The 19,639-nt window shown below is 36.9% G+C and overlaps 1 protein-coding gene across 1 annotated transcript in view; it reads right to left on the bottom strand.

Moving 5' to 3' along the window:
• Positions 1 to 19,639, bottom strand: part of UPF2 (UPF2 regulator of nonsense mediated mRNA decay) — a gene marked incomplete at its 3' end in the record, with an annotated part of 88,385 nt that overhangs the window by 36,226 nt on the left and 32,520 nt on the right. Inside the window, exons 8-9 of the mRNA XM_079701206.1 lie at positions 8,961 to 9,069; positions 107 to 220 (exon numbers count right to left, since the gene is read on the bottom strand). Coding sequence (XP_079557332.1) covers positions 107 to 220; positions 8,961 to 9,069 — 223 coding nt within the window. The remainder of the gene's footprint in view (positions 1 to 106; positions 221 to 8,960; positions 9,070 to 19,639) is intronic.

Raw genomic sequence — 19,639 nt, 5'->3', positions numbered from 1 at the left:
TTAATCAAATATTTCTTAATTACATCATTTCCCAGCACTTACAAACTGAAGCATTAAAACTTTAGATGTGTCTATTAAAAAATATTTCAAATGATTCACCACTAACCTTCAAACAATGCAGTGTATCATTTTTTGTGAACATCTTAAACTTAGTGAGTTCTCCAATAAAACGAACAGTTTTGTTCTTTGTTTCAATATTGATCTGGTCCTTTTTTCGTACCTACAAATTAAGAGAAGAGACACTGCTTAAATAATTAACATTTTGAAATCTGTGATAAGAATTGTTATTTTAATAAGACTGAATTCACTCTAGATATTTTAAATAAATTTGGGTATAATTTCTTGCTATATTCAAATTATCTTAAGTTAAAGCAAAATAAGCTCTGTAGAACACCAGTGCCAGGACATGCTTTGCAAAACTGTTTCATGGTCAAATAATTTGGGGAAACAATGCATTTCATCAGCCTTAAGAGGCTCTCAAATAAAGAAACCTGTTTAACTTAATTCAATGTTTCTCAAATTTATTTGGCAATTTATTTTGAAATGGTAACAACGACTAGTTTGTTAAATTAATATTATAAGGAATACACGTTAGGAAATGCTGCTTTAAAAATAATAAACACCAAGAGCTCACTTAAGCAAAAATATTAAGGCTCAGTTAGTATAATTATGAACTATATACATTTTTTATTGTAAATTCATTAGTACAATGAAATTTCCAATACAATCACTATTTTTTATCAACAGTCACAGTCGTATATCAAAGTTCAAATCCTTTGCAAATATAAGCCCTCTACTTAGGCACATATTTCAAGCAATACTGAACATAACAAAATCCTATTACAACAGTACCATGTGAACAGACACATCACGATAAATGTAATTGGATTTAACCTCAGAATTACAATTTCACCAGAAAACCAAACCTGTAGTCTAGAAGCCTTTTCTATGAACAACAATAACAGTAATATGGTAGTGCTTTGAACTAGTTTAGTGCTCCTTATTTTTTCAGAGTACTATCCTATCTTATTTGTTCCACATAACAACACTATAAGGAGCAAAAGCTGTATAATTCTGATTTAATAGTTAAAACAACAGCAGAACACAAAGCTGTCAAATGACCTGACCAAGGATCAGTACCAAAACCCCAGACTCTAAACTCATACTTGAGAATTCCATTGCTCTATCATGTGCTGGGATTCAAAACAAGTCCAAACCTCACCCGCATCTGGACAATTAGTAACAATCTTTTACGTAAGTATTAAACTTCTACATAGACAGCTGACACTTAATGGAATTTATCATCTTCCTTTTTAAGGACCTACTTTCTGTAGCAAACAGAGGTAGGTGTTCACTTTTTAGATCTTCAGTGATAATTTTTGAACAAAACCATGTTTACTCACTTAAAAAAATCAGAGGAAATTAGAAACTCACTATAACTATATTTAATCTAAAGCATCAATAAAACTGCAACTAAAAATAAAATCACAAAAACTCAACTTACAGAACTTTAATCATGTCATTCAAGCATACAAAATAGCTTTGAGATTAGAGACAAACAGAAAAAACTAGGACTAGATTCTAGTTTAATTAGTCTATTAAACAAACTAATATTGAATAAATTTGACTATTTATTCTAGCCTTGCAATTTAGCCTTCATAAAGGTGTTTTCACAAATAGGTCTTTGATAAGTACTGCATACTGAAAGCTCCTCTCGGGACTTCCCTGGTGGCGCAGTGGTTAAGAATCCGCCTGCCAATGCAGGGGACACGGGTTCGAGCCCTGGTCAGTGAAGATCCCACATGCCGCATAGCAGCTAAGCCCGTGTGCCACAACTACTGAGCCTGTACTCTAGAGCTTGCGAGGCACAACTACTGAAGCCCGCATGCCTAGAGCCCGTGCTCCACAACAAGAGAAGCCACCGCAATGAGAAGCCCGCACACCACAATGAAGAGGAGACCCTGCTCTCCACAACTAGAGAAAGCCCGCGTGCAGCAACAAAGATCCAAGGCAGCCAAAAATAAATAAATAAATTTATATATTAAAAAAAAAGCTCCTCTTATTAATTTATCTTATTTTGTGAACTCCGAGGCAAGTTTAATCTACACTCTAGATTAAGAGGGTAGACTCTGGACCAGACCTGCTAGGTTTAATTCCCAGCTTTATCACTTACTGTTACTTAAACTCTGTGCCTCAATTTCCTCATCTGTAAAATGGAACTAATGAAAGTAACTTGTATCATACGGTTGTGAGTCTTAATTAAGTGAACTGATACATACAAAGCACAATCAATAGTGACTGGGACCACGAAGAGTTCACTAAGTATTAGCCATTATTAATATTATCCACATTTGTACACTGTATCGCTAATACACTGACACAAAATCAATATTCACTGAGTGAACAAATTAATGAAAATGCTTAATGTTTATATACATATTGCAGTGACGTGAAAGAGTAAAAGATCTACAGTCACAACACCTGAGGTCCTGTGGTCATTTCATGCCATTTGGGGTGGGGGTAGGGGTATATAATCTTGGACAATTCATATAAAACTCCCTGAACCTACTGGCTCACTTGGTAAAATAAGGATAAAAATAAGGATGATGATGATGGGGCAGTAATGATGATAACTATACTTCACTTGATACTAAGCAATTAATGTCTAGGACAAAAGAGTATACAAACTTTAAAATGATGCTTAAGAAGTGTTTTAAATGATGCTGTAAAATACTTCTGAGTGAGAAATAAAAGTGGGAAATTGTACATAAAATATAAAAGCATCCATAAAAAACTACAGAAGAAAAAAAGTAAAGAAAATATACTAAAATATTAACAAGGTTTCCTTTAAGTGATGAAATTATGAGGTTCCCCCTCCTTTCTTTCTTCTTTATATATTTTCTAAATCACCCACACTGAGCATGTGTTTCTTTTACAGTTAAAGAAATGTAGAAATAGAAAAAGGATAAAGACGCATTTCAAAAATGATACACTGAAGCTGAATCTTTAGAGGGAGGAGGGCTGGGAAATACATATACATGTTTTCAAAAGTCTCCCTGGGTGATTCTGGATGCACAAGCTCTGAACAACTGTGCTGTGGAGATCATACAATTTAAGTATTACAGAGCATCACAATTTACAAAAACACATAACATAGTGTATCATTCACAATTATTCCTAAGTATTATTGCGGTTAAGGAGGTACAATCTAACTAACATGACAAGATTATAGAATTTTTAAATGAAGTATTAGAAATCAATTATCTCACTCCCTCATTTTCAGATGAAAAAACTGAAGGCTTTTCAAAAGACTGTGACATAAAAACAGACTAACTTATTCTGACTCCTCATTTAATATTTTCCAATCTCATTTGTTGACTCTTTATGATCAAATGGTATGTCAAACATTTCTGCAAAAGTAAATACAGATGAATTAACAATGTAAAATTTTCTATATATTTTTAGTTCAATAATGTCTCAGATTTTACTTACATAATCAAATTTAGCAAAAATGCTGCTTACAACTCATTTATTAATAACAGCTGGAATTGAGATTACTCAAATAACTAAATTCATATACATTAATAAAAACTCTTCAGATATGTCAAGATACAAAAGTAAGAATTTCCAAGGCCTCTCATTCATTATCCCCCTGGAGGAAGAACCCTTTGTCCCAAACCGGCCCCTCTATAATGTCACCCAAATATTATATTTTCTGTCCTCCATAATTTGCTCATTTTGTTTTACATAAACATTCAATCATTCAACTAATTTTTTGGAAAATCCACTATACTCTAAACACTAAGTAGGCACTGGGTTTATAAAAAAGTAAATTTGCCTTCAAAGAAACTTATTTACTTTATTCTAGGGACCACTGATCTCCAAAGTAGGGAGGGCAAGACTCTTGATCTACTGGGGTGTGGGGAAAAAGAAATGTTGAAACATCTATTTATGTTTTTGTTTTTTATCTCATACTTTTAAAGTTATTTTTGTATGTTTTATGATATACATAAACTATCTGGTAGAATTACAAATGCAAATAATTTATAAATAAATATGCCTATACTGGGGTATGTGGTCAACTTATTTTACCAACAGAGAGGCTTGATCAAAAAAGTTAGAAGGGGGGCTTCCCTGGTGGCGCAGTGGTTGAGAGTCCGCCTGCCGATGCAGGGGACACGGGTTCGTGCCCCGGTCTGGGAGGATTCCACATGCGGCGGAGCGGCTGGGCCCGTGAGCCATGGTCTCTGAGCCTGCGCGTCCGGAGCCTGTGCTCCACAATGGGAGAGGCCACAAGAGCGAGAGGCCCACGTACCACAAACAAACAAAAAAAAAGTTAGAAGGGCTTCCCTGGTGGCGCAGTGGTTGAGAGTCCGCCTGCCAATGCAGGGGACACGGGTTCGTGCCCCAGTCCGGGAAGATCCCACATGCCACGGAGCGGCTAGGCCCGTGAGCCATGGCCGCTGAGCCTGCACGTCCGGAGCCTGTGCTCCGCAACGGGAGAGGCCACACAGCGACAGGCCCGTGTACCGCAAAAAAAAAAAAAAAAGTTAGAAGACCACTGATTTCAAAAATGTCCATCAGTGAGGGTGATATGGCTACATTTAAATAAAAGTTGTCTTCTCCATTATTAAAGTAGGCCTTGCTAAAAATGTGGAGGACACAGAAAACTAGAAAGGAAAAAAATTTCCCATAACCCCACTATCCAAAGACAGCCACTGGTAGCATACTGATATACAATTTTTTCTAGTCTTTACTTGCCAAGAATTTTAACATAACTATAAATTTATTATGTGTAAGATTTTAGAGCTTGCTCTTTTTCCCCTTAAAAATAGCACTTTCGTAGAGAATGGACTTGAGGACACGGGGAGGGGGAAGGGTAAGCTGGGACGAAGTGAGAGAGAGGCATGGACATATATACACTACCAAATGTAAAATAGATACCTAGTGGGAAGCAGCTGCATAGCACAGGGAGATCAGCTCAGTGCTTTCTGACCACCTACAAGGGTGGGATAGGAAGGATGGGGGGGAGACGCAAGAGGGAGGAGATATGGGGATATATGTGTATGTGTAGCTGATTCTCTTTGTTATACAGCAGAAACTAACATACCATTGTAAAGCAATTATATCCAATAAAGATGTTAAAAAAAAAGCACTTTATGATTTGAAAACTTTTTGGTAAGTAAGACTTTCTAATGGTTCTATATCATTTCAGCATTGTGATTATATGACCATTTTCTTAATCCATTGTTGGACTTCTAGATTATTTTCCTTTTTTTCCCTATTACAATTCATGATGTGAATAAAGCTTTTGGGGGTACTTAGGATTGTTTACTTGGGACAGATTCCCAGAGTTGTCCACTGTATGCATTCCTCTAAGGATCTTGAAACATACTGCCAAATTCCTTCTCCAAATTCCAATCTCAAGTATATGTGATGGTTTCTCATTGTTATTACCTTCACTAACCTGTTAGTCAAATTGCTTTTTTTTTAATTTTTTCGGTACACGGGCCTCTCACTGCTGTGGCCTACCCCACCGCGGAGCACAGGCTCCGGATGCGCAGGCCCAGCGGCCATGGCCCACGGGCCCAGCCGCCCCCAGCACAGGATCCCATGCGGGATCCTCCCAGACCAGAGCACAAACCCACGTCCCCCGCATCGGCAGGCGGACTCCCAACCGCTGCGCCACCAGGGAAGCCCCAGTCAAATTGCTTTAACTAGAATTTCTTTTGACTACCAGGTGAGATTTCATACTGTTTTGCTAACCAGCGTTATTTCTCAGGTGAGGTTCTTAAGCATGGGACAAATAGGATCAATTGTGACAATATGTTGGAGCTGGATAGAAGCCAGAGATGGGAAACCTGGTGAAACAGCTATTCTCCTAATTCAAGCTACAGAGAGTGAAAGACAGTGGCACTGGGAATGAAGGAGAGACGCTAGCCTTGAGGAGGTGTTTTAGCAGATGTATCAATAGAATTTGACAAATTTGGTTCCCGAATGTCAGAGGGGCGAAAGTAGATGTATTTCCCTCAGTGACTAGATAAAATATATTGCAAATTTATAGGGAGAATATAGAAGCCGGTATAAGAAAGTGAAGGATAAAGACATTTTTGAGAAGAAAATGAGTTTTATGGATGTATTTAGCTAAAAGTACATGAGAACTTATTAAGCACCAGGAGAGAGGTTCTGGCAAGAGATATATACGTGAGACTGCTGGGAAATAGATGCCACCTGAACCCCAGGTAAACTGTGTTCCATCATAAAGGAGGGTGAAGGAAGAAAGTCTGGGGAAGGAACACCAACATATAAACTCAGCTGGAAAACAGAGCAAAGGATATTGAGGAGAGTAGTCATAAGTGAGAAGCAGGAGAGAGTGGTGGTAGAGAATAGGTAATTATTATTATAATGACATCTGTGTGATGAGCTTTATATGAATTATCTCGTTTAATCAGTAAGAACATACAAATTGGGGCTTCCCTGGTGGCGCAGTGAAGAAGAATCCACCTGCCAATGCAGGGGACACAGGTTCGAGCCCTGGTCCAGGAAGATCCCACATGCCACAGAGCAACTAAGCCCGTGCGCCACAACTACTGAGCCTGCACTCTAGAGCCCGCAAGCCACAACTACTGAGCCCGCGTGCCACAACTACTGAAGCCCTCGCGCCTAGAGCCCATGCTCCGCAACAAGAGAAGCCACCGCAACGAGAAGCCCGCGCACCGCAACGAAGAGTAGCCCCCACTTGCCACAACTAGAGAAAGCCCACGTGCAGCTACGAAGACCCAACGCAGCCAAAAATAAATCAATAAATAAATTTATTAAAATACAAATTATCCCACTTAACAAGCAAGGAAATCGAGGTATGGAGCACTTAAGTAACTTGGCCAAAGTTACAATGCTAGTATGTGGTAGAGTCAGAATGAGTTTCCTAAAAGGCAGGAGAGTCCAGCAATTTAGAATCTGCAGGGACATCAACTAGGATGAGGCGATTAGGAGGACACTGGTGGTTTCTGCCAGGGCGCTATGATGGTAAAACAAAAGGTAAACGTCAGAAGTGCAAGAGACACATATACTCTACAACATCAAACAAGAAGGAAATGAAAGAGGATGAGGGGAGAGGTGCAGTTGAGGAAAGTTTTCCTGTTTTTATTTTAAGGATGGGAGAGTGTTGAGCACATTTATTGCCTGATAAAAAGTCAATGGCAAAGTCTGCAGATTTGAGGGTGGGAAAGGCTAGATCCTGGAGGAAGCAGAGGTGATCGATGACATCAAGTGCCCTCTCTTCTCTCCCCTGAGAACAGCAGTTCCCAAATATACTGTGGAATCCTGATACTCTTCTAGTTGTAATGAAACCTTACAGCAATAACAAAAATGCCAATTCCCTCAACTCTCACCCCAATTTTCAAAGATGGGATGGGAAGTACACATGAACAGAATTTTCTTAATTTTAGGTTTCTCACCAAAAGCACTAATTATACTTGGTCCAGCAACTCATGTTTTGCTTGACTGTGGCTTTGGTGGAGGGGTGTACGCATGTAACTCATACAATGCAGTCATACTGCCTGCTAGTAAAACAGTGTCTTGTCTGTATCTGTTTGATGGGATTAAAATACCAACAATATGACTTCAGACGCATCTGCCCCCGAGCTAGCAGCATGTAAACAGTGTGTCTTGTGAGTGACTGTGTATTCAGCCCCTTCCAGAAGGCTCACAGTGTTCATTACCCTATTAAAGCTTTGAGAATTCTTACCATAAAACAAAAGCAAAACAGTTTAACTTTCTGGATCTCAGTGTTTCCAAACCTCTCTAGACATAGAAACCTGTCCTTGATTAATATTATCTATGAAAGTCTGAAACACACTTCAGCAAAAAAGCTGGCCCAGAAAAATCTTACCCACAAATCTCATACTAACAAATTAACACCCATGGCAAGAAGCCTTTAGAGACCACTCCACCCCTCACACAGACTTTTGCTTCCTCTGGACTCAAGGCACTGACTCTCCAACAATTAATTTGGCAATTAAGCATGTACTTCCTTATAATATCAAATTTATTTAGGGTTTAAATTTTTATTTCACTCTTGCTTTTATGAGTATTTATGCCTTATCTTCCCAATTACATCATGAGATTCCTAACCTCAGGAATTATGTCTGTTCTGGTGCTCAGCCATACTACCGATTTATGTATAGCTAGTGCAATGAAATGCATATTGAGCAGAGCAAACATTTATTTGCATTCCAAGCAACTTGCTATATAAAGCTAAATTTTACAAACACAATTTTTCCATGGGCATACATGAACACTTGCATTTCATGTCTTTTCAAATTCTACCAATGTTCACTTTCAGTCACCGCTAAGGTATCCTTTTACTCCTTTCAAGCCTGTATCCACAAGATGGTGGGGTAACATGGGTTTGGGAGAACCACTCATAGGCACTCTATTAAGAATCTTTCTTCAAGCTAAGGATTCTTAAGGCAAGAATCAATAAAAACATGGTCTATGACAGCATTCAGTGAGATCAGAGCATTTACGCAACTTCGTGTGCCCCAAACATTGGACCCCCAACACCTAAGCAGGCATCCTACAGGCACTGTGTGCCCTGACTTGTCATGGCCAATCCTATGTTTCTTCGGGGAACACCAATGAGGCCTGCTGGCTCTCTTGACCTTGGAGAATGTTTTTACTTTACAAAAGCAAGAAGTGCAGAACCTACAATGGGAAAACAAGGTAGCAGCAACAGCTCATCTCCAAATTGGAATAGCACTTATCAATTTCAAGCTTTGTTGAGTAGATTTACATTTTAAATATTTAGAAGTCCATACATTCTGAACTGTTATACCACTATCAAGTTTCAAAATGTGCTTACCAATAAAATAATCATATTTTTAAACTAAAGAATCCTCACTCATAAGTGTGTGTATATATATAGATATATATAACAAAATAAATGCTTAAATACATACATGAAATCTGAAATCCCCCCTCAGCATGGAACAAAGATCCTCTGCTACATCAGACATGCAGGGATGCAATGTAGCAACCAATCTTGCATAAAATGGTAGCAAATCCAACCTGCAAAAGTTACATGTGATATGTGTAAAAGGAAAGGCATACCAGAAAAAACTCATTTTAAAATTTAAACTTTCTCAGATATATTCACACATTAAATGATTATAAAAACTAATATAATAATCATACAGACATGCCTATGTATTGCCATCATAATGAAGTATTTGGAAATTCAATTTGCCTTGTGAAAGTTTATTAATAATCTGGTATTTTCCATTTAGTACATTTACTGCACATCTGCAATTTTCATCGAGTACTCAATTTTGATAAAATATGAAATACCAAGCAAAGAAAACATGGCTTAAAGTTTTAATCACATAATTACTGAGTAAATAAACAAAGATAACTTAAACAGTATAAAACAACCCTTTTAAATCATTTCCTTCATTTATCCATGGATAAGTTATTTCAAAACTTCAATGTAAAGTAAAAGGGTAACCAATAACCAAAAGGGTATCTAAGAAGTCAAAAAAAAAAAAAATCACAAAACCCACACACTAACTTATTCTACCCATTATAGAACCCACTCAGATTCTCACACAGGGCTTCTCGATTCTTACTCAGGACAATAAACGCAAATCTGTATTTCCTCATGCTGCTGTCCCCTTTCATCATCAGAGCACTTTCTCATCAAATTTGGATGTAACTCCAAATTCCAGCACTCCAGGCAGCCACTACTAATCAGAATCAACATACAAGCTAAAAATTTATTTTCCATTCCTGCCACAGACATTATTTTATAAAACTTGATTATCCAATGATTCAACACTCAGCAGACCAGACTCTGAAGATGAGAAGCTGTGAGGAACTAATAAAAGCAGCTGCACTGACAGCAGCAAGTAATGGGAGCTGACAGGGAGGAAGGAAGCAAAAAACTAGAAAAATTCAAAGCAAGAGCTCAAAAACTACGACAACCCACAGCCATTTAGAACAGACAAATAATTTTACAAGTCTTACATACCCCTGAATATATCACTATACTACAGAACATGAAAATGGTGTGATCATCAGAGAAAACTCTGCATACCATGAAAGGCTGAGAATTAGACCTGGAAAACTCAGAAGGGACATAGTGAAGGAAGGAAGAATGGACAGAAATTTGAAAGGTGGAGTCAAGGAGAGGAAAGTGCTCAAATTCATGCCTAAGAGCCTCAAAAACTTTGTATTCCTTTTTGACCATTACAATTTCCTTTAAAACTTATCACGTATTTTTCTTACCAAGGTGCCAGGCCCTGTCCTAGGCATCCAATCTCCATTATTTATCTTGTTGATACTGATAACCACCCCATCAGGTAGACATTATAATCACCATTTCAGAAATAAGACTACAGAGGTTGAGAGAAGTCAAGAATATGGTGGCTCTGGGCTTCCCTGGTGCCACAGTGGTTGGGAGTCCGCCTGCCGATGCAGGGGACACGGGTTCGTGCCCCAGTCCAGGAAGATCCCACATGCCGCGGAGCGGCTGGGCCCGTGAGCCATGACCGCTGAGCCTGCACGTCCGGAGCCTGTGCTCCGCAACGGGAGAGGCCACAACAGTGAGAGGCCACAACAGTGAGAGGCCTGTGTACCGCAAAAAAAAAAAAAAAAAAGAATATGGTGGCTCGTAAAAGTACCTCAAAATTTTTTAAATGCATTATACCCTTCTTTAAAGAAATGAGAAGTACAGTCCATTATGTAAAGAGCTGAATCAAAACATTTAATGTTAAGCTTTATTTTAAATGTTTCTTTAAATTATTTTAAAAGTTTTATCAATCGAAGGTTAAGTTCCTGTCACACAGAAAATGCACACATGTGGGTCACATTACTCCTTGTTGATGTTACAAAAAAGAGGTATCCTGTAAGACACTCTCACAAATATGTAATAATTTTCTTAACGTCTGCTAGTGTGGGGGAAAAAAAAAGCCTAGGGCAACTGCACACGTAATTTTCATGCATAATAGATGGATTCATGCTAATACCAAATTTACTTCCTAAATTTTCAAACTTTAGTTAGAATATTATATTTTAATATATTATTATATTTTAGTTGGAACATTAGCTTTTTCATATCCACTTTAGCAACAAATACTTTTTTTCTCAGTTCATGATCAATTACAAATATAGGACTTTAAACCTATGCCCCAGGTTCTACCCCTCCCAACTGCCACAACTACAGGTCAGAAAAACAAGACTCAAGAGTTGAAGTCATGGGATAACAAGGAGTAATGCACTGGGAGTCAGGAGGCTCAGGTTCTAATTCTCTCAAACAGCACTTCTGTGACCTCATGAACTGTCCTGGCCTCATCTCCTACTATTCTGTCCAGTCTCACCGGACCCCCAGTAATCCTCAGGGCCTCAGCACTGGCTCTTCTCAGTAGCTGGAGTCCGCTTTCCCCAGATATCTCCGCCACTTACTCCCTCACAAAGGTCAAGTCTTAGTTCCAATGACACCCCCTCCATGAGACCCATTCTGAATACACCATTGAAACTGCAAATCAATCCCACCCCCCCCAGCCCCTTACCCTGCACTATTATTTTTTAAATAGAGTTTATCACCTTCTAACATATATAGTTTACTTACTTGTTCACAGGTGCTTGATAGATATTTCTTACTGTCAGCTTTTATTCTAAAATATTCTTCATATTAATGAAGTATCATCCAATTTTTATAAGAATAATATTAAATTTGATCAAGTTTTATATTTTATCAAACAAGCACTAGTTTATCAAATATCTTTATTTATTTATTTATTTTTGGCCAAGTTGGGTCTTTGTTTCTGCGCGCAGGGGGCGCAGTGAGCGGGGGCTACTCTTTGTTGTGGTGCACTGGCTCTAGGCACACAGGTTTCAGTAGTTGCGGCACGTGGGCTCAGTAGTTGTGGCTGGCAGGCTCTAGAGCGCAGGCTCAGTAGTTGTGGCACACGGGCTTAGCTGCTGCTCAGCATGTGGGATCTTCCAGGACCAAGGCTCGAATCCGTGTCCCTTGCATTGGCAGGCAGATTCTTAACCACTGCGCCACCAGGGAAGCTCTATCAGATATCTTTTATGCAGTCAATGGGATAATCATATAGTTTATTTTCCCTACTGCTGTTACATATATTAATAAGTTTCCTGTTTAAAGTAGCTTTTCATTCCTAAGATCAATCCTCTTTGATCATGCTGGATGTTTGTTTTTAATATACTATTAAATACAATTTGTTAGTGTTTTACTTAGAATTTTTATGTCGACATTAAAAAGTGAGACTGGTCCACACTTTTAACATCTTTGTTCTTTTTTTTGTTAAGATTTTGCCTATTTCTTCATATTATGAAATGGGAAGTTATGCTCTGGAAAAAATGATACAGCAAAGAAATTACTCTGATGACTTTTTACATTTTCTTCCATAATCACTGGTCTATTTAATTTTGTCTTGATTGAATCAAGTTTGAAAATGTGTATTTTTTTCCAAAAAAAATTACTTGTTTCACTGAGGTTTTCAAGTGGTTTTTTTAAACTTCTAGTATATCATCTGGCTTATTCTTAAACTTTTTAATGTTTTCTTTGTATTTTCTAAATGGTTCTCTACCTGGATTTTTTTTTAAGAATTAGCTCCTGGGTTTACAAAATTAATATTAAACTTGATTGTCTTTTTCAATGTATTTTTCAATAAAATTTGAGATTATAACACGTAGAAGCAAAAAATTTTAACCAAACTATGTCATTTCCTTTTTTCTTCTTTTCCTGGGCAAGTCACCTATACTTCACTTCATTTTTTTTATTCTTCCAATTGGCTCAATCTATTGATACTTCAAAGCTTTTTCCCAGCCCCAAAAGAAAGGTGGATAGAGCCACCCATTTTAAAGTAAAGCAGCCTGTGCTATCCATGCAGAGTAACACCAGTAAACTAAGAACACAGGTCAGCACTTTCAGCTTCAACAGGAATTTAAAAATTAGTTTAAGGATCCTCTAGAAGATCTTAACTCTTTTAATTAAGCCTTTCTAAGTAGTTAGTAATCCTAGTTTTTGTTTCTTTCAGAATTGGTCATATGGAAGTAAAGCCAGATATTCCGTTTTCTCAGAATCCTCTACTAATAAACTCACCAAATCCTTCTCAAACTAAGAAATTCCTAAAATTCCTTTTTCCACTATACTTTTTACAATTAAATGGATAGTTGATACTAAATGTCATCCTGCCCCACTTAAATCTTCCAAGTTCTGTGAATGTTCATTCCTTACTTCACAAAATAAGATCCCCTATGATGCAAATAATATAAGAAATTACATATTTTTTCAATGTTAGCCCTATTTAAGTATGTTTTTCTGTCTTTTCCACCTTCCTACAAATGCAAGCCCAAAGGGAATGGAGTGCTAAATGCTACATCAATCACATGAAAGTTATAAAACACTTTAATCAACATAAAAAGCAAATTTCTGTGTTAAATTTTAAGCTAGATATATATTTTATTTTATTTGACTTTTCTAAAAGTGAACTAGAAAATAAACTTAGACCCTTCCTTTGAAAACTGAATTTTATAATCTTCTGAGAGTGATAATTATTTTTACAAACAATTAATGAGTGAACCATTTAAAAAGAATGTTTTTTTCTTAAATAATAATAAAACCTTGCTTATACTTTCAAGGTCTCCTAAATCACACATTTAAGTATCCTACAAGCAGTTAATGATCATCAAGTAAGTAAACATCCAGTTACTAACTACAAGTAAGAATAGGAAAGCAGGATAACATACTTTTTTTTTGTTCCTGAGGGGGGAAAAAAAGGAATCTTAAAGGCTTTTATTTCATAATCAATCAGCTTTCAAAAAAAAAAGTCCAGCTTTTTTCTGTCTCTTTAAAATCTAAAGAATTTAACTGTTGAAAGCTATTAATTATATCTGTGCTCAAAAATGTCTAGAAAAAAATTAATGTGAAAGAACACTGTTACTGTTCAATTAAAGAATACAAAGGTTTTTCTTCATAGGAAACACCAAAGCAGATGATGATTCAAAAAAGAGAAAATATAATAAACAAAAGATTGGGATCATTTACTCTGAAATTGACAACCAAATGCTCCGATGACTTTTTCCACAACATTCACGTTCCCAATTCAACAGTGCCATCAAGTGGTGCAACATGCTAACAGATTTCCCAAAACTCAGTTTCTCATTTTTTAACAAGGGGAGGTCCAATTATAAAGTCTCTCACAAAAACTCCAGCAAATGCTCCTAAAAGCTGGATCAGGAAAAGCTGTCCAAGACTTAAGTGAAGCACCTCACCTCTGAAGAATATTCTGTTTATATTAATGTAAAGAGATTCTGAACATACACCCATCTGCTAAAACACGGCAAAATCCATATGGCTTCAAAGTCAGTAAAACCAATACCAGGTCCGTCTATATTCAAAACAAGGAACTAAGAGATGCTTAGGTACGTTCCCTGATTCTGGCTGACTTTACACCTGAAAGGTTGCTTAGGTGAGGGAACCTCTGGAGCAGCTAGGAATGTTCTCTATCTTGATCTAGGTGTGGATATACACATATACTTAAGATGTAAGCACTTTATGTCATATGATCCAGCAATCCCACTGCTGGGCATACACCCAGACAAAACTATAATTTGAAAAGATACATGCATCCCTATGTTCACAGCAGCTTGTACAATAGCCAAGACATGGAAACAACCTAAATGTCCATGGACAGATGAATGGATAAAGAAGATGTGGTACACATATACAGTGGAATACTACTCGGCCATTTGTAGCAACATGGATGGACCTAGAGATTATCATACTAAGCGAAGTAAGTCAGACAGAGAAAGACAAATACCATATGATATCATATGTGGAATCTAAAATACAACACAAATGAATACATCTATGAAACAAAACACAAACAGGCTCACAGACGTAGAGAACAGACCTGTGGTTGCCAAAGGTGAGATCAGGTGGGGGAGGGAAGGGTTAGGAACTTGGGATTAGCAGATGCCAACTGGTATATATGGGATGGATAAACAACAAGGCCCTACTGTACAGCACAGGGAAATATCAATGTCCTGTGATAAACCAGAATGGAAAACATGAAAAAGAATATATACATGTATAACTGAGTCACTTTGCTGTACAGTAGAAATTAACATTGTAAATCAACTATACTTCAATAAATTTTTTTTTAAAGATGTAAGCACTTTATATGAAATTTCAATTATATGTGTGGACAGTTATACTACAAATTAACTGTAGGATGATATATAAATATATAATTAAGGAGGTTTCTAGTAGATTTCATTTCTGTGGATTCCTTCAAATTAACAGGCTAAGAGATATAATGCCAGCCTTTTATGATCTTTTTTTAACCACTATTTATTTAATGAAGGAAGAACACAACTGAAAGTTAAAACAGTGCTTCACATCAGACATTTAAGAACTGTAAAGATGGAATAAATCAATTTTTAATACTTTTGTGCTGCAAATGATACCAAGAAAGTGAAAGACAACTCACAGAATGAAAGAAACCATCTGCAAATTATATCTGATAAGAGACGGGTACAAAGTATATATAAAGAACTCATACAACAATAATAAAAAGACAAATAATACAACTTAAAAGGAGGTAAAGGATTTGAACAGAACATTTTCCAAAGAAGACATACAAATGGCCAATGATCACATGAAAAAATGCTCAAAATAATTAGCCATTAGAGAAATGCAAATCAAAACCACAATGAGATAAGATTCCACTACACACTAAGATGGCTATAATCAAAACGGGGACCATAACAAGTGTTGCTAAGGATATGGAGAAACTGGAACCTTCATACATTTCTGTTGGGAATGTAAAATGCAGCCACTGTGAAAAACAGTTTAGTGATTACTAAAAATGTTAAACATAGTTACCCTAAAACACAGCAATTCCACTCATAGGTATATACCCAAGAGAACTGAAAACATAGACCACACAAAAACTTGTACACAAAGAGTCACAACGGCATATTCATAATAGCTAAAAAGTGGCAACAACTCAAATGTCCATCAACTGACAAATGGGTAAACAAAATGTGGTATATATCTATACAATAAAATATTATTCAGCCTTAAAAAAGAAGGAAATTTTAATACATGCTATGATATGGATCAATCTTGAAAACCTACTAAGCAAAAGAAGTCAGGCACAAAAGGCCACATATTTTATGATTTCATTTATAGGAAATACCCAGAATAGGTAAATCCATAGAGACTGAAAGTAGATTAGTGGTTTCTTAGGATAGGGGAGACAGTGGGCAGGGAGGGAATGGAACTGCCTGCTAATAGATATAAGGTTTCTTTTAGGGGGACAAAAATGTTTTAAAATTTTATTGTTGTGATAGTTGAATATACTTAAAACACTGAACTGTATACTTCAAATGGGTGAACTGTATGGTTATGTGAATTATATTCCAATAAAGCTTGTTTTTTTTGTTTGTTTGTTTTTTGCTTTTTTTAAAGAAAAGAACTGTAAAAACCTTAAGAGTTATTGAGTTTAGTGCTTCCTAAACCAAACTATACAAACTAGATAAGATAGCTTAAATTCTCTACCACATACACACACATATAAAACCTTCGGGTCCTCACAGTCATAGGCACTCAAGTAACTATTAAATGATTCATTCTGGTTTTTATAGTCGGCTCAGGCTGGAGGGGCTAAACGGATAAAGGAGGGAATCCTGGCCATAGAGAAGAATAAAGACATTCACTAGGATCCATGTCCTTTGGGGGGAGGGGAGGGAGATGCCACACAAAGAGAGAGGTGTCCCTTTTTCCAAAAATGTTTGTGGAATGTTCATGAAAACTGACTATATAATAGGCCACAAGAAAATTTCAAAAAATTCCATAAAGCACAAGTAACACAGTATTCTCTAATCACAGTGCAATAAAAATATGAATCATTAACCAAGCCAGAAAACAAAACAAAAAAGTCCCACTACCTGGAAATTTCAACTCTCTCAAATATCTCCTTAGGTAACAATGTAAAAACAAACTGAAATTGGAGAATTTCCAGAAAAAATAAAAATAGAAATCACCACACGTCAGAACTAAGAGATACAGCTAAAACCAGGGTCAGAGGACAGCAATATATAATATAAATGCCAAAAAAGGAACAAAATGAATTAAAGAAACCAAAAAAGAAGAAAATAAAGATAAAATTCAAAAATAATGAGTAAGAAAACAATAAAACAGCAGAATAAATACATAGATAACCTAGAGGCTGGGTTTTGTGTGTGTGTGTGTGTGTGTGTGTGTGTGAAAAACTAAAATGAATAAACCACTAGCTAACATAATGAAGAGGAGGAAGAAGAAAGGAAAGGTATTATACAAATACAGGGTTGTTTGTAATGGCAAAGACTGGAAGTCCAAAATGGTTAAATACAGTACATTCATAAAAAGAAACACTGCAGCTTTTAAAAGAACAAGAGGGCTTCCCTGGTGGCGCAGTGGTTGAGAGTCCGCCTGCCGATGCAGGGAACACGGGTTCGTGCCCCGGTGCGGGAAGATCCCACATGCCGCGGAGCAGCTAGGCCCGTGAGCCATGGCCGCTGAGCCTGTGTGTCTGGAGCCTGTGCTCCGCAACGGGAGAGGCCACAACAGTGAGAGGCCCGCGTACCGCAAAAAAAAAAAAAAAAAAAAAAAAAAAAAAAAAAAGAACAAGAGAAATCTTTATGTATAGACATGAAAACATTTCCAAGATATACTGTTAAGTGAAAACAGTAAAGTTCAGTACAATAGGTATAAGAAGTTGCCCTTGTGTAAAAAAGCAGTAAATATAAGAATGTTTGCATGTTCTTGCACATGCAAAAGAAACTTTGGAAGGATTCAAGAATCAAGACAGTGGTTTCCTACTGGGAGGAGTAGGAATTGGGTAGATGGGGAGACAAGGATAGGAAAGATACTTTTCAGCACAATGTTTTATACTTCAGTGTTCTGAGTCTTGTGAGTGCATTATTTATTTTTTAAATAAAATTTTAAATTTGCATATGACCAATATTAATTCATCAAATATTTTCAAGCCCTTACTGTGTATCAGACACTACACTTGATGTTGTAGATGTTCAAAATGAAAAGATCTAGTCCTCTTTTAAAGGGCCCATATTTTTACAGTTTCATAGGGGTACAGGCGCAAACCAACACTGACCCAATATGCCTAATGTAATGTGCCGAATTCTTTGTATGTATGAAGACATTAAGTCGAAAGTCTATTAAAGAGCACCTATATATACGTAAGGGAAATAAAGATGGTTGTTCAGAGAAGATAACTCTTACGCTAAGAGTTCAAGACTGGAGATTTTTCAGTGGAAAAATACAGGATATCCCAGATAGAGTAGAAAGCAGAGGCTTGGAAGCAGAGAACAAAGGGTATTCAAGAAATCATTACAGATCAGGATTTTCCAAGAAGAGTGGCTAGAATGACGACTGAAGAAGTTGAAAAGGGGCTAGATGAGAAAGGGCATTGTAAATACCAGGTTACATAATTTTATCACCTTCTGTCTGTGAGGCATTGTGCTCAGTGCTGAGGATAAAGAAGTAACATGGCCTCCCTGCTGCAGCTTAGTCTAGAAAACAATGTCCAGGGAAACCAAGAAACAGGTTTTTTCAGTAGTTTGATGCATGACCTTTCCTGTCTCTGGTTCTGTTGCCTGTATCAGAAATGCTTTCTACGTTCCCTCTCCTCATCCATCCCTCACCTAGCTCATTCCTTTCTCAGGTCTCGGATTAAATGACCCTTGTTCCAGGCAGCCTTCTCTTACTGCCGAGACTAAGTCAATCAGTTCCCCGTGTTATATACTTCAAAGCATGCTGGGATTCTTCCTGTCAACTACACTTAGAATTCTCTTTCTTCCTCTCGAAACTGTAAGCTGCATGAATACGAGTTGAACCTGTCTTGTTCACCACTGTATCTCCAGCACTAATCACAGTATAGAGTAGACCCTTAGTTAATGAATAAATTTTAGAACATAATTTAACCTTTCCTGATCACTCAGGCTGAATATAAGAAACCTAAATTATTATATTTATATATTTCAGGTATATAATAAGACTATGTGGTCTCTTCCTCATAGCTCCAAAAGGATATACATTTTAAGTACTTGTATCTTTATTTTTTTCTCTCCTCTCAAACCATAATTGTCACTTCCTACTACTTTCAAGTCTGTTTCTAGCAGATTCCAACTACTTCTAATTTGCAGCTAACCGCTGAGCTAAGCAGATAAATCCAGTTATAAAGGATGTAACTGGCACAAAACCAAGTAATAGTATACAGTTTTTCAGGAGTTTTCTCTGGGGTGGGGGAGTGGGAAGGAATGGGGATAAAGGGAGACAAGATGCTCTCTTATAAGTAAACTATTTAATATTACTGCATATTTTCTTTTGTTAACAAAGCCTTTTATTTTTGCTAAATTTGGATCATTCTATGCTAGAAGTACAGATAACTGTTACTACGTTTCTTCATTCAAATAAACAGATGAAAAGAAAACTATGAAAGTAAACACTACACTGTATAAGTAAAGAAAAGAATCAATTTAAAAAACTGGTCCAAAATACTACGGAAAAAAATTTTGAGTTTGAAATTTTGAGTTTGAAAGTAGAATG

This window comes from Hyperoodon ampullatus (genome assembly GCF_949752795.1).
Source record: "Hyperoodon ampullatus genome assembly, chromosome: 3".
Classification (NCBI taxonomy): domain Eukaryota; kingdom Metazoa; phylum Chordata; class Mammalia; order Artiodactyla; family Ziphiidae; genus Hyperoodon; species Hyperoodon ampullatus.
This window is presented reverse-complemented; position numbering and strand designations above follow the sequence as displayed.